Source organism: Ptychodera flava, chromosome 17, assembly GCF_041260155.1.
Source record: "Ptychodera flava strain L36383 chromosome 17, AS_Pfla_20210202, whole genome shotgun sequence".
NCBI classification, from domain to species: domain Eukaryota; kingdom Metazoa; phylum Hemichordata; class Enteropneusta; family Ptychoderidae; genus Ptychodera; species Ptychodera flava.
In genome coordinates, this window is record NC_091944.1 from 15390120 (window position 1) to 15404055 (window position 13936).

General features: G+C 37.1%; 1 protein-coding gene across 2 annotated transcripts in view; it reads right to left on the reverse strand.

Moving 5' to 3' along the window:
• Positions 1 to 663: 663 nt before the first annotated feature.
• LOC139115580 (cytidine monophosphate-N-acetylneuraminic acid hydroxylase-like) overlaps positions 664 to 13936 on the reverse strand; it is a 44741-nt gene continuing 31468 nt past the window's right edge. For both annotated transcript variants that reach the window (XM_070677821.1, XM_070677822.1), the window contains exons 5-15: positions 13323 to 13470; positions 11816 to 11897; positions 11536 to 11673; positions 11000 to 11135; positions 10059 to 10202; positions 8763 to 8810; positions 8122 to 8248; positions 7755 to 7877; positions 6842 to 6957; positions 5889 to 6019; positions 664 to 4292 (exon numbers count right to left, since the gene is read on the reverse strand). In XM_070677821.1, coding sequence (XP_070533922.1) covers positions 4159 to 4292; positions 5889 to 6019; positions 6842 to 6957; positions 7755 to 7877; positions 8122 to 8248; positions 8763 to 8810; positions 10059 to 10202; positions 11000 to 11135; positions 11536 to 11673; positions 11816 to 11897; positions 13323 to 13470 — 1327 coding nt within the window. In that variant the 3' untranslated portion in view covers positions 664 to 4158. The remainder of the gene's footprint in view (positions 4293 to 5888; positions 6020 to 6841; positions 6958 to 7754; positions 7878 to 8121; positions 8249 to 8762; positions 8811 to 10058; positions 10203 to 10999; positions 11136 to 11535; positions 11674 to 11815; positions 11898 to 13322; positions 13471 to 13936) is intronic.

Genomic DNA, 13936 nt, shown 5'->3' on the forward strand with positions numbered 1-13936 from the left:
ACAATTGGTCTGCATCAGACACAGTTGATCGAGTGGCAGAGAATGTTGGCAGGGCGCGAAGTCGTGAAAGCCATCGGTCCAGGTAGATATTACGATAATAGATTAGTACAGTTGGGTTCAAATATATATATATATATATATATATATATATATATATATATATATATATATATATATATATATATATATATATATATATATATATATATATATATATATATATATATACAGAGAGAGAGTTTGTGTTTATATACATACATATATCACAGTATATGTCAAATATATATATATATATATATATATATATATATATATATATATATATATATATCGGGATACGAACCCAGACATATATATATATATATATATATATATATATATATATATATATATATATATATATATATATATATATATATATATATATATATATATATATATATATATATATATATATATATATATATATTTATTTGTATTGAGTGAGACTGGATTTAATAAAATCGGTTGGTCCAGAAGAATCATTATTGACAAGAGTCATGTAATTTTTTTATGGTGTCTTCTCAGGAAACCTAACATTACTAGTTGAGGAGTTAACAGTACTACGTCACAGCGGTAGATAGCAATGTGTGACGCAGTGAATAAATTATGCTAATACAACAAATAAACTAAATCACTTTATTAGTATTGAGATATCCTTTATTGAAAAGTCAGTATTCTATAGTTAGCCAATATATACACAACACGCCATTTCTGAAAATTTGAAATAATTGTCAACATTTCCCTTTGATTTTAATAAATGAAGCTGTAAACGTGGTTGATCACTCTATTAAAAAGATTCACAGATTATAACATCTTCATAATCAATGTTCTAAAATTACAAAAATGTGTTCTATGTGCACTTCTGAGATTTGCAGTATGCCCTTAATAGAATTATTTCCTTTTAAAAATATAAAGATATTGTTGTAATGATATTGTAACTACCTGACGAAGGTGGTGCTGTCTATTGCTTTAACGGCTAAAACATCTCAAAATTATATAAATGGTTGTACTTTTGAGCTCCTCGTGATATGCATATGTCTGTACTGAGTTAATTCTTTACATATGTGCACTTGTGATCGAATTTGAATTCAGTTTCAGTTCATTGACAGAAATTGCACATAATGTTCGAAAAATAAAGCAGGCACACAAATATAGGGCTACTGACAGACGGAAAAACAAACTACGTCGGCGCCCATATTCATCCGGGCCGCTATCAGACTAAAATGTGCCCTTGGGCAAAGACACCAGAATGTAAAAATCGTATCATTCAATGCTCGCCTATAGCTTTCACTTTGAGAGAAGTCAGTTTAAAACGCAAACAATTAACTCTGCACCATTTTGGCTGAAGTAAAAATCGGAATTTCAGTTTTTCGTAACAGAGTATACAAAGAGAATGTGGCTGTTATGAATTTAACCTAAGAGTCTTTAAACGTCCAGGTGGTAGAGCAGAGATAAAATATGTGCTCACATACAAAGACGCATACAAAAATAAGCTCATCATTTAACTAGGGCGGAATACGCCTGAAGGTACGGACTTTGGAATGAAATATTAACGACACGCTGCAGCTGGTCTCTACAGCTTTCAAGTCGTGCGGACTCGTCCTTGAAACTTTAAGAGTTAACCTTTTCACTCTTTTGTACTGTAGAAATAGGAAATTTCACAGTTTCATGTAAAGGAAACAGAGAGAATGGCGTCATCTTGAATTTAACTTGGCGGTAAAATAATCACAATCATACCCATCAAGAATCCAACAGGTTAAAATTCTTAAATACATGGTCATGTTCTACAAACACAGACACAAAACAGCACAGAACTGACAGCAATGTATTGTTCCACACAACAAAGTCAGATCTGTGAAGGAAAGATATACGGATCTCCGGCAAAAAGACCAGTAATGTAATTTAGGACATGAACCCTGGAAACGTGTATTTCTATCATTGGACGAAACAAATAATTCTAATTCTATTTTCAGCAACAAGTGAGTTCAAAACCACCGACCCAAAACTTTTTTCTCTTACTCACGACAAAAATATCTCGCGAGATTTTAGAACAAATTTGGATGGCTGCAAAGTGCCATTTTAACAGCAGTATATACCTATTTCCTATATATGTTAATCTCAGACCAAAGATTTTAATTTTAAAAATAGGCCTAAAAAGTAATAATAATCAAAATCATAAAACCATTTGTGAGTTGAAAATTAGCGCAATTTCGATTTTCTTTTTTGAGATGCAAATTGTTTTACTTGTTGATCGAAATGTACCACTGTTTCTCACTTACTCCGTAGGAATAGATAAGTAATTCAGTTTCGCGAACGGACAAGAACGTAAAAAAGCAATATACTCTGAAAGTTTCTAAATGTGCAAAGACAAATAGGCTGCGGACCAAAGAAGCATTGTAAGGTGTTATAGATTGTAGTATTGGTAAAAAGTAAGACAGAGGACAGTATTCTAGAGCCTGGTAATATTACACTTCACGTCAATTCTTACTTCAAGCTGCCATATTACGTTTGCGAGGGGGAAGTTTGTTATCTGTTATGAATGAATGGCAAAATAGAATCTTAGATAGGTCAGCTATGAATGTTTGAGGCTCGGAAAGCCTGAAAACGACGCCGTGATTTTACATACAGACAGATATACAGATACAGACCTATATACATACATACAGACATACACAGACATAAATACTGATATACATAATATCGTTTAGAGTTCGGCTCAAAGACGGTCTCATGGCCGTGTTTACATTCACGGCCCAGAGCAGCCCTTTCATATTACGTCTCAGAAAAGGATACGCATCGTGACTCGTGAACACATAGTGGTCTAGCATTCAGTCTCGTCCATACATCATCCATACATCGTTCTCGCGGTCTTCAGACTTGTTGATTTGCTTCCAAAATCACCCAGTTAAGCTTAGAAAGAAGAAATCTAACCATTTTTCGCCATTTTTGTCGGATGTTGGCTACACTACACACATTTTTGACGTGTTCATCGATGTTTTTGACTTCCGGGTTGAGTACAGTGCTCCTGGGAGTGACGTCACTCCCATTGACTTTCTCTAGAACAGTTCGCTTGATTCGATTTTCACTGTTTTCTCAGAATTTTCAACTAAAATTATCCTTACCATTACTTCTATTTCATTTATATATATGAAATAATTTTCGAAAAATTGAGATTATCCACGCATCCGCGTTTTAAAATGCAAAACTTTTAGGGTTAATCCTGCGAGACTTGCTTAATTATTAGGCTTATTAAATTAATAGCGCCAGATGAAATCACTGGGTTCAAAATGTCGCCATTCTAACCCGACCTGTCGAATCGCGACAGAATTTTTACTTATCAGTTTGCCTTCACTACAAGGCAAAATTTCAATTCGCCACTGTGGCGATAGAGGTTCAAAATGAAACGTTCGCCAGATATGATTTTAATTTGCAGGTGCGAATGTAGCTCTCCCTTGCCTCTGCTTTCCATCTTGCATTGCCACTGATTCAGATTCATGTATCGAATGGGATTCAGAAAATTGCGTTGCGTCGCATCGGATTCATATTCGTTTTTCGATTCAGAAATTTGAGAATCGAATAACAAGAAATTGTTAAAACAATACCAAATACCAAAACAAAAATCTACAAGCATATGTATACCAGTGTGTATCCCCTTTTTGTAAAGATTGACAGAAATTAGTGAAGGAATGTTTGAGTTACAGGTCTGGACGTGCAAAAATTAGATCTGAATGGACGCCAGACAGCCAATTTGATTGCATCAAAGAATAATTTTACATTCAGGTTTGAGTCATAGTGTATTTACCTTGTCTGAAGTTTGAAAGAAATCAGATTTTAAAGCTCCACAATGCCAACAGACATGAAACAAACGTCCATCTGGCGACCATATTGGATCGTATACCAAAACAATTTGACGTGCATATGTCTACCATAGTGTATTACCCGTGTACAAAGTTTGAAAGAAATCAGTCCAGGTATTCTGAGATATCTCTGTGGACATACGGACACACTCATTCAATCTATTAGTCCCTGCCGGATTTCGTCAGTCCTGGCAGGGACTAATAAACGACGACCAATATAAGGTTGGAAGAACTTGAATCATTGTGGTTATTCTTTTCCTCACTTGTTGAATACAGAACGTGTGAACCCAATCAGGGCAATTGTGGCTATTCCAAGGACGATAGGTACCGCAGCGGTAGCGACAATGTAGAATTTGTCTTCGTCAGGTGCGTTGGTCTTATAGTTAGGCTTTCCTGTGAGGAAAAAAGTGAAAAAAAAAACTATGGCTAAGCGAATATGTTTTCAAGTAAAGATTGTCAGAAGAAACCAGGAGACCAATCTCATTACCTATTGCTTTAAAGTCCTTTCGATTAAACATTTGAAGTATTATAAAATGAACATGATAAACTTTTGAAAGATTTAGATTTGCTTTCGTTGAAGAAGCAAGAACACTCTATACACTGATCGTTTTACATGTCGTTTCCTTTCGGTTCGCATGGAGACAGAACACGTCTCCTGCTGTTATCCACAATAATCACAAGAATCTTTAAACCTTATGATTTCCATATCAATATACTATGGCAAAAGTGTGAGACTACGGTGAAAAAGTGACTTCTTCACAAATGGTGAGACTCTACTGTCATTCTCACCACTTCCTGATTAGAAAAGTTTGATTTTGTTCCCGAGGACCGATGGTGAAAACGGTGGCCCTATAGCAGTTTGCGGACTTAGCGGTCGGAATCGTCCACAATATTCACCAATCCATCGTCGCTGGTCAGTGCTGAGAATTCCTTTTCTCACGTTCCTGGCACACTGGAAGTGTGATAATACCAGTGAGGGAACACGTTTTCTTACTAGGAAGAGGTGAATTAGAGTCTCACCCACTTTCTCATCGCAGACTTAGTTTCCTCATAGTGATATGCAACATCTCAGGAGGTCGCAGTCACCTTTGTGGGCTGAATACAAATTCTTCGTCACCCAATTATCCCTACTGCCAGGGCTCGAAATTAACTTTTTTCCCTGGTAGTCCACTTGGGCTACCATTTTCAGAAGTTGGTAACCCATGCATATTTTAGTTCAGGGATATCTTTTTTCGTAAACTAGACAAGAAAAGGCTATTTTTCAAGATCCTGCGAATAACGTGGATTTTCTAGTCATTTGATGTGGATACTGCACACCTTTAATATCCAGGGAAAAAGGTATAATGGACGATAGTGATACTCAAAAAGTTTGGTGACCTATTGACAACCCCTTTCACTCTCAGAGTTGTATGCAAATTTTGATAGTCGTCATGACATCGACACAGCCTCCTCAGCACTGAGACATACTGTATTAGGGCTAAAGTAGACCATGGGCTTTCTGTAGGGACGAGGCATAATTTTCGTGTAATTGTGATTGATACATTATGATCAAAATCACGGTCCTTGTCAAAATGCAATGGAAATACGTTTTCATTGGCCATCATTTCCTGTCCCTTTCGTTCAAGTACGACAGATTTTAGATATTGAAACTTTGTTGCAAAGTTCCACCACAGGGTTGTCTTCGTAATTTGCGTAACAAAGACATATTCTGGCCTTTCTGTGTCCATCTGGATTTGACTGCATTTAGCTCGTCGCAAAATGACGGACCGGAAATTGCATGCCAAGTACTGACTGAATTTCAGTTCCCAGGCTTTGGTAGTCCATGTGGGCTACCATTTAATGGATTTTGGTAGTCCCGGAGAAAAGTTGGCAGTCTGTGGACGCGGGACTACTGCTAATTTCGAGCCCTGACAGCCACTGACTTGCAAAGCAGCTGAGTATATTATGTGTCATAGAATACTGATATCGATCAACAGTAGGCAACAGTACCTGCTACTTCAGACAGATTTTTCGGTTTCCACACTGATCGTTGGTTCATCTTCTTCGCCTTTTGAGCATTCAAGAATGCGTCCCAGTCGGGAGGTTCCAAGGGCAACAATATCTGCATGTGATTCCAAAACCTTCAAATAATTCGGAAATAAATGACTTATATGCGCCTCGGGGACAGATATTTGGAGTTCATTCAATCAATCAATCAATCAATCAATAAAATTTATAAAGTGCCAGTATCCGATAAAATTGTTCAATGGCACTGTACATTAAAAAATCTGTTAAAAGGGAATGTAAGCAAAAGAAAAAAGCTAAATAAAAAGCACGTTGAAATAGAAATAAAATCAAAGTTGGATCAAAAGTTCAAATTTTCAAGAAGAATTTTTACCGTCGTAGATTTAACGCAGGTGTAGCTCCTATGTTGAATTTAAAATTGGTAAACGTTAGGTAGTTGTTCCTCTAGTACCAAATTGAAAGTTTACGACTTTCAGTGTTGAGGTGCATACTACCTTAATGCTTACAGCTTTAAGAGAGACTGGCCAGCTTTAAGTATCGATGTTAAAATTGAGTGGTAAAGGCAAGTATGCTATCGGATCTGTGGATTTTCCAGACGTTTCACAATTTACTATGCAGAAGCAGTAAAAAGTTATGTTTGTTAGCCGAATGCTATTTACTAAAACGGCAGAAATAAGGCGGAGAAGGCAAAGGCAGCCTTGTATGTCCACTCTAGGTTGTCGGGTTTGTTGGTACCCTGACAAGGTTAGTGGTCGGGATTTACCGTCTTCGACACTTGCGCAAAGGCATGTGACGTCATGTGTCGTCTCAACATCATTTAATTTACCTGAGAAGCTGATGAAAGGCTGAAAGATTTTCCATACTTGTCCATATATGTAGACTTGAAAAAAAGTTGCTGCATGAAATCAAGCTACTCATTACATCGTTTATCGACTTACAGGTAATGAAAGGTGTCCGGCGTCCGACTGATACGGTTGTTGAACCCAATGTAGAGGTCGTCCCATAACATTCCGCAGACGACCGTCTGCCTGTGAACGCCAATTCTATTCTCAACCTGTTGGGATGAAAGATAGGTACAGCAGGTCTTTCTATTTTCAGAAATATTTGCACAGAACATGAGACATTAAAATACAGAAGGTAAGGCGCCATTGCCAAATAAGGCGCCAATACTGTCTCACGCTGTGTACATATGCCTTGATAGGGAATTTGAGCATTCTTGACTTTGCAATCGCAAAGGTAAAATTTTGAAGCAACAAATCCGCACTGCATCAGTTAAAAGATGTATCCAAAAATGTTACAGTGTTTTTCTTTGTAGCATTGACATTACGCGAAGTAGACATATTGTCTAAATTGAGGTGTTGGCAACACTCTCAGGCATAATTATCAGCTGAGCAGTAATTCAAGTCGATCACAGTGAAATCAACTCTGCCAATGTTGAAACATTGTCTTGCAGCAGGTCGGATGTAGTCAAAACAACTACACCTGAAAGAAAGTGATAAGACTTGGACAGTGCGTGGACATATGTGGTGGTGTTGTTTAGACTACGTCTGATCGTCTCGGAGACGGTGTTTTCAACTTTTGCAGAGTTGATTCGTTTATGATCGACTGATATTATCGCTTAGCTGTTAATTGCACCCGACAGTGTTGACAACACCTCGATTTAGACAATATGTCTAATGACGATACTGCTTCAAAGAAAACCACTGTACTCACCACCGAAACTACAACGAACCGAGGGTTAAATGACGATTTTTATCTTCCAAGTTGCCGAATCGAATACTAATTATTAAACTCTTACGCCAAGTACAAAACAAGACTTTTTTAAAAAAAAAGTTGAGACCAATAACTTACCTCCAGATAGTTGTGCTGCCTTGCGGGCCTGGCGTCTGGAAACGTCGGTATCTCCCCGGAAAAGTCGACCAGATAATCGTAACCACATTCGATGGGCTCGAAATTGTCATCGGTTTCAATCATCTACCCGTAAAATGGACAATGTAGAGAGTAACTAAAACTAATGCTTACATGTGAATTATTCAATACGGTGGGTGAATCACATCGTTATAATCTAGTTGCTTGCTTTCCTCCCCAAGCCGTAAACAGTAGAAACGAGAGCACTGCGCATGTTCTTTTTATCCTGCCCAATGGCTTATCAGTCCTCCATCTATTATTCTTTGCGACGAAAAAGACTGACTCTTAAGCAAAGTTTGAATTTACTGACCCGCAGAACCAGGTTATAGTTCTTGAATCCTGTCCACCTGTAGTAAAACTCAATCCATTCCGGAAAGGCAAAGATTTCGTTAGTCACGTGTGCATTTATCCGAGATATGTACCTGTCAAAATCCCAGCTGAAATATTGAAATAAAATTATTTCATAGTCACTAAAATTATTTATCTTTTATGCCTGTCAATTTTAAAAAGAAAGCTTCCGAATGAAATAGCAGATTCACTTTTTTCTGATTTAGGATATTCGTTACTTCAAAACGTCTTTATTAGTTGCGATTTATTTGGTCCAAATTTTGATAAAATCATGAAGAATGGATTGTACTATAAAACACACAAACAAACAAAAAGACTGGGGATATCGGATAGTTTGATCTCATAAGTGTCAATGAAATCACTTAAAAAAACAAGTTTTCAACAGTAATTCACTCACTATAAAGACTGAGACAAATTTTAAGCAATTCCACAAACAGCAGTCTTTTTTGAGGTTGGTCTCGTGAGGGCTCTGCTGGCAATCCTCCTTGTGACAAAATCCTTAGCCATCTGGCAAAAACAGAGCAACACAAACTGAAGGATCCAGCTTGTTGCTTTCATTGCTTACACAAGATATGCACTGGAAATTTAGTTTTGCTGATTTACCTGTCTTTGAATATCTTGGTCCCTTCTGGTGGGGCTTTAATGGCAGCCCTACTCCGGAAACAGAACAAAATATCACACATGTTGACTAATAATCATACGTCAACCATTTCATGAGCGACATGACGAAATTGAGAATCATTACTGAGATATTTAACCATTTTTCTCGCCTGACAGCTTTCAAGATTTTACGAACATGACCACACTATTGATCCACTTTGCAGAGACAAAGCAATATCATTGAGTACTGCATGTAATTATGTGCGAAGTTGATTGCGTAGCATCACATGGTTTAAAGTTGTTAGCCAATCACAAGAAAGTTCATACTCATTTATAATTATATTTATAGAATTGACATAGAGATACAAATAACGCGTGGTCACTATTAGAGATACTGTCAATATGAGATGTGAATGCGATGAATTATGTCAGTGGAGAATTCGGCTAAGGGTTACCCTTGACTCAGACCCACACGTGGATCAGAGCCCTAGGTTGACCCACAGAGTAACATAGGCAGAGTCGCAACGCTTGCATGCCTTTTGTTCCATGGTCGTTTTAGTAGACTATTGGCTATTCATATTAAAATGAGCTCCAAAGGTGTTAAACTTTTTGGAGGCTTTGTTTGTGGTTGATAATTACACGAGATTATGCAAAAAATACGACGAGATGGCATCGTACTGCCAGTCGCGTAGCAACCATAGTTACTTTGTGAGCACTCAGGCCAGAAACACTGCTTCACGCGAATCAAAACATAACACGCCAGCAGTTTCATAAACATGTCCTTCCTTGACGCACGTGTAAAAGAGGGTATGACTGACCGTAAACCATTGGGTAAACCAGACAGTATCGATAAAAGGCTTTCAAATTTGGTTCAAAAACACTCATTATATATTCATAAAAATATGAGAGGAATTTTTAAAACGGTAAAACTCATTTTCCTGAAGCTCAAAACACTCCCGTTTTCGTCAGCACATCAATTCTGCTCAGCATCACACGACAACAACAACACAAACTTTGCCGAACATACTTTCGCTTAACAATTGGCGAAAATCCGAAAATTACCGAAGGATTCATGGTCGGCACTCTTCGGAAAAGAGAGGCGAGAGCAACCTGAGGCGAGGCGAACATGGATGGGTTACGTAACCGCTTCACGCCTTAAACAATACCCGTTGCCACTCTACCTATGTTTCTCTATGGTTGACCTTAGTTCAGAAAAGTAACGAACTCCACAGCTAGTATAACGCTGTATATTCACAACTAATTCGACATCATTCTTTAAAAATGAAATATTGTATCTACCTGTCTCCAGGGTTTCGAACAATTTTACCGAGATCCAAACTTGAGCTCGGCACTGGTGTCCAGGTTCGAATACCTGGCGAAAATTTCGTTATCAGTTCGTTCAAGGCTTTCGCATCATTCTTCGTGTTCGTCGCTTTGATATACCTGAAAACATCAACATAAAGAATGGCTTTAACACCACGTATTCCGGGGATGGGGCCGTCATTTGTGATCTTTTCACACGTGTGATTGTTAGTAGCGTGCGTGGTTAGCGTTACAAAAAGTGCCAAAATCACGAAGATTTGAAAATCACGATATATATGCACATTAATTATCTGCAGAGAAAAATGCTAACTTTTGTTTACTGCTGTGATATCATGGTTATCATCACATTGTTTAGAGAGTTCGATTATCCTTCTATCCTTCAGTTTTCATGCACTAAATCTTGACACCTTATAAAATATGCAAATTACAAATAGGCTAATTTGAAAGTGCATATTGTCTTTCACAACTATTATATGATTGTATATTTATTAATATTCATAGCACGTTCATCAATTTTGATTAATTGCATCTGCTTAAACATCAATACCTGGGACAGTTTAGCAAATATGTAAATAAGTGAATAGGTCACACAAAAAAATGTTTAATGTCTTTCACTTCTATTATATCATTGTAAAATCAATAGACTTAGTTTTCACCACTTTGGTCAAGTTCTTTCAGTTTCATGATATGACCCTTATTGGTGAGAGTTAATTAAATACGCAAATCGTCAATTAGCCGACGTAAAATGCAAAATATTGTTCGCCTCTACTACATCATTATTTCATCAATACACGTGGAAAGTTTCACCTTTTTCGGTAGATGATGGAAACTGCATTTAATGCTACACCACAGTATGTGAACACGGGAGCTAAAAGGCTGGGTGCAAGATATCATGACAGGTCGAATCCCAGCCTTACCAATCCGACGGGTGGGCTTCAACAAAATATCCAGCGAATGGGCAGTAAACCTTGGGATTTACTTGACGCACGATTTGGGTCTTGTAGTAAAGGAGTTTTGTCCTCTCTCGCTTGATAAAATTTGCCTTCCATTCCTCTGCGTATCAGAGAGAAAATGATGGAATTGGCAATGCCTTGGAAGAGGGGAGTCTGGTTAAACTTTAAATAATACAATAATACGATAATCCAATCATTCAAAACTACATAGATACGTACAAAAATACACACACATAGATACTAGATACGTACAAAGACAATAGATACATAAATACATACGCACGTACATACACATACATACGCACGTACATACATACATACATACATACATACATACATACATACATACATACATACATACAAATTTATGTTTGAATCAAAGAAGGATGGGTAGATAAATGCGTGTGTGTATCTTTGTGATCTCGCTGTGTTGTTCACGTCTCCCTGACAGTAAATTTACACTTTTATGTTGTACGCATTCATTAGTTCGAACAACATACCAGTGTATTTTCCTCCAGTGAATGTCATTGGGAAACCAGAGGCGCCACCAGCGAAGTCGGACAACATAACGTCAACGTTTTCTGGTAGCTTTCCACCATTAGGATTGGTACAGTCAACGGTATTCAAAATCAGATGACCTGAAAAAAATAAGATTTGAGAATTCGTGATGTTTTGATTTGCCCTTAAAATTACCGTGCCTATTGTTCATAAGTCTTGTGCCTTTCTGAACCCAACCTTTCAGGCATTCAGTAATTAACATTAGGAAGGACGGTTAATTACCTTTATAATCAATTATGATACACGTGTCCATTTCAGGATGAACACCGTCCATGAGTATCATAAAGCGTAGGTCTTCGTTGATCTGCAAGACATTCAAAATATTGTGAAAATTGAAATGTTTCAGTACATGTGAAATATTGTTCTATGACTGTGTCAATGCCTGTTTTTCGTGACCGTGTTTTGAATAAGACAAAGATAAAACCGAGTATGAATGTAGGTCTGGAACTTATCGGACGCCAAAACAAAAGAGTTAAAAATAGACCAAGGGGCAACACACAGTACTGAAGATTTCCCATAATTCATCATGATTTGTACACACGGAAACTCTTCAGTGAAATCTACTGTGTCTCCCATGTGTAGACACATTCGCAGACTAGTTTTGTAAATTCTGAAATCGTACTTTTGAGGACATCATTCTTCTCAATTCCCATTTTAAATGATTGAGAAAAGAATGCTTGATTGAGAGAGGAGATAACATTTTTGTAAAATTTTCGACTGATTGTGTCTTCAGCCATACAGAATAATGTAATGAAAAGTAGGGAGACTAGTTGCACCTGTTTTATGAAACAAAAGGATATTGATTTTTTTCCAAACAGAAAGACAAAAGAAATTTGCATGCTAAGTTTCCTCAGAGAATGACCCCTTCAGTTTGTCATAAGTTGCTGCCTAAAAGTATGGCATTTGTAGTACCTGCAGAATGTGACTTTTATCGTTATTTAATGGTTTCTTTGAAATTTATACTGAAATATCTAATCCTACTTTCAATAGATATAATTAATCAAGTATCCAGAGGTTTTATATTATTGCTTTCGGGCAGTACTGAAAAAGTTATAAAAAATTTAATCTCGTTTTTACAAATCAAACTGCATTGTGGGTAATTTATTGTACTGTGCAACAAATGCAGTCGAAAATAATCGCTGTATGGCTTTATCCTACAAAGACCAATTTTGGAGAACATGAGAAAAAAACATGTAAACAAGACGAGAAAGACTGAATAACGTTCAATTAAGACTACTGATAACCTTCACTTTTTTCAGGTGGCCTTAAAGGAAACAGCGATAGGAACTATTTTGGGATAATTTGATGGTGAAGTAAGGTCGTTTTAACCTGCAAATGTAAGTTCATCTGCTGTTCTTTTTGAGTTACACACTTGTTTTTTATTGGTAATTTGTAATATTACAACATTCAGATATATGGCACCAAACACTTTTGAGAAATTTGAAACATATGAAGATCCAATTATCCCGAATTAGTTCCAATTGTGTTGAAGGGAAACAGTAATCGGAACTGTGCCTGTGCGAGTTTCTTGTTCACAAACAATGTATTCCGTGCACGATATCTAGATGCACCTCATCATCATAGCTGCAACATCTAACTTATACAATGTAGATTATGACAGACATGTTTTAACTTTCATCAATCACCATCGTGCCTCGGTATCGGTCGTTTGGGTCCCATGCCACCTTTGAGCCCATTTCCGACTGTATCCCTTTAAGTCTTACTGTACCTCTTTCCATACTCCAAATTTCAAAATATTAATGTTGTTCATTTTGACTTTGTGGTGCTTCATTTTGCTGAAGACAGGTGTTGAAGTATTTCCGACAAAGATGGGAATATTTGGATTTCTCTTCTCAAGCAGTTCCAGGGTCGGGTAACTGCAATCGAATTTAAATGCACTTAAAAACAGTCTGATAAATGCGACAACAATTATCTTCCTTTTAGAACTCGTGTTCTGAACTATGTATAAGAAACGAGCACTAATTTGTCAGTAATTCAGATCTTTTGAGTAGAATGATTGTTCTTTATGAGACAATCTAAAAAAATCGCCTCTCTTGATTTTTCGTCGAGGACTTTGTAGCCACCTTTTGATTTGTAGCAATTCTGCACTCTCACACTGAAAGTGACCAACACGGATCAACGGTCGAAGACAGGAATTATTTGGACATGTTTATAAGTATAATGCCATGAACATCAGAAAATAGCTGAAAACTAGGTTAGAGCTCAAAACACAGATGATTAAAGGTATACAGTCACCTGTAATCTAAATATGCCCATATATGGTCAAAGGGGCGTTCCTTGGTATTCACAATGCCTATGTGAGGGCGCTGTTTTTAAAAAGAG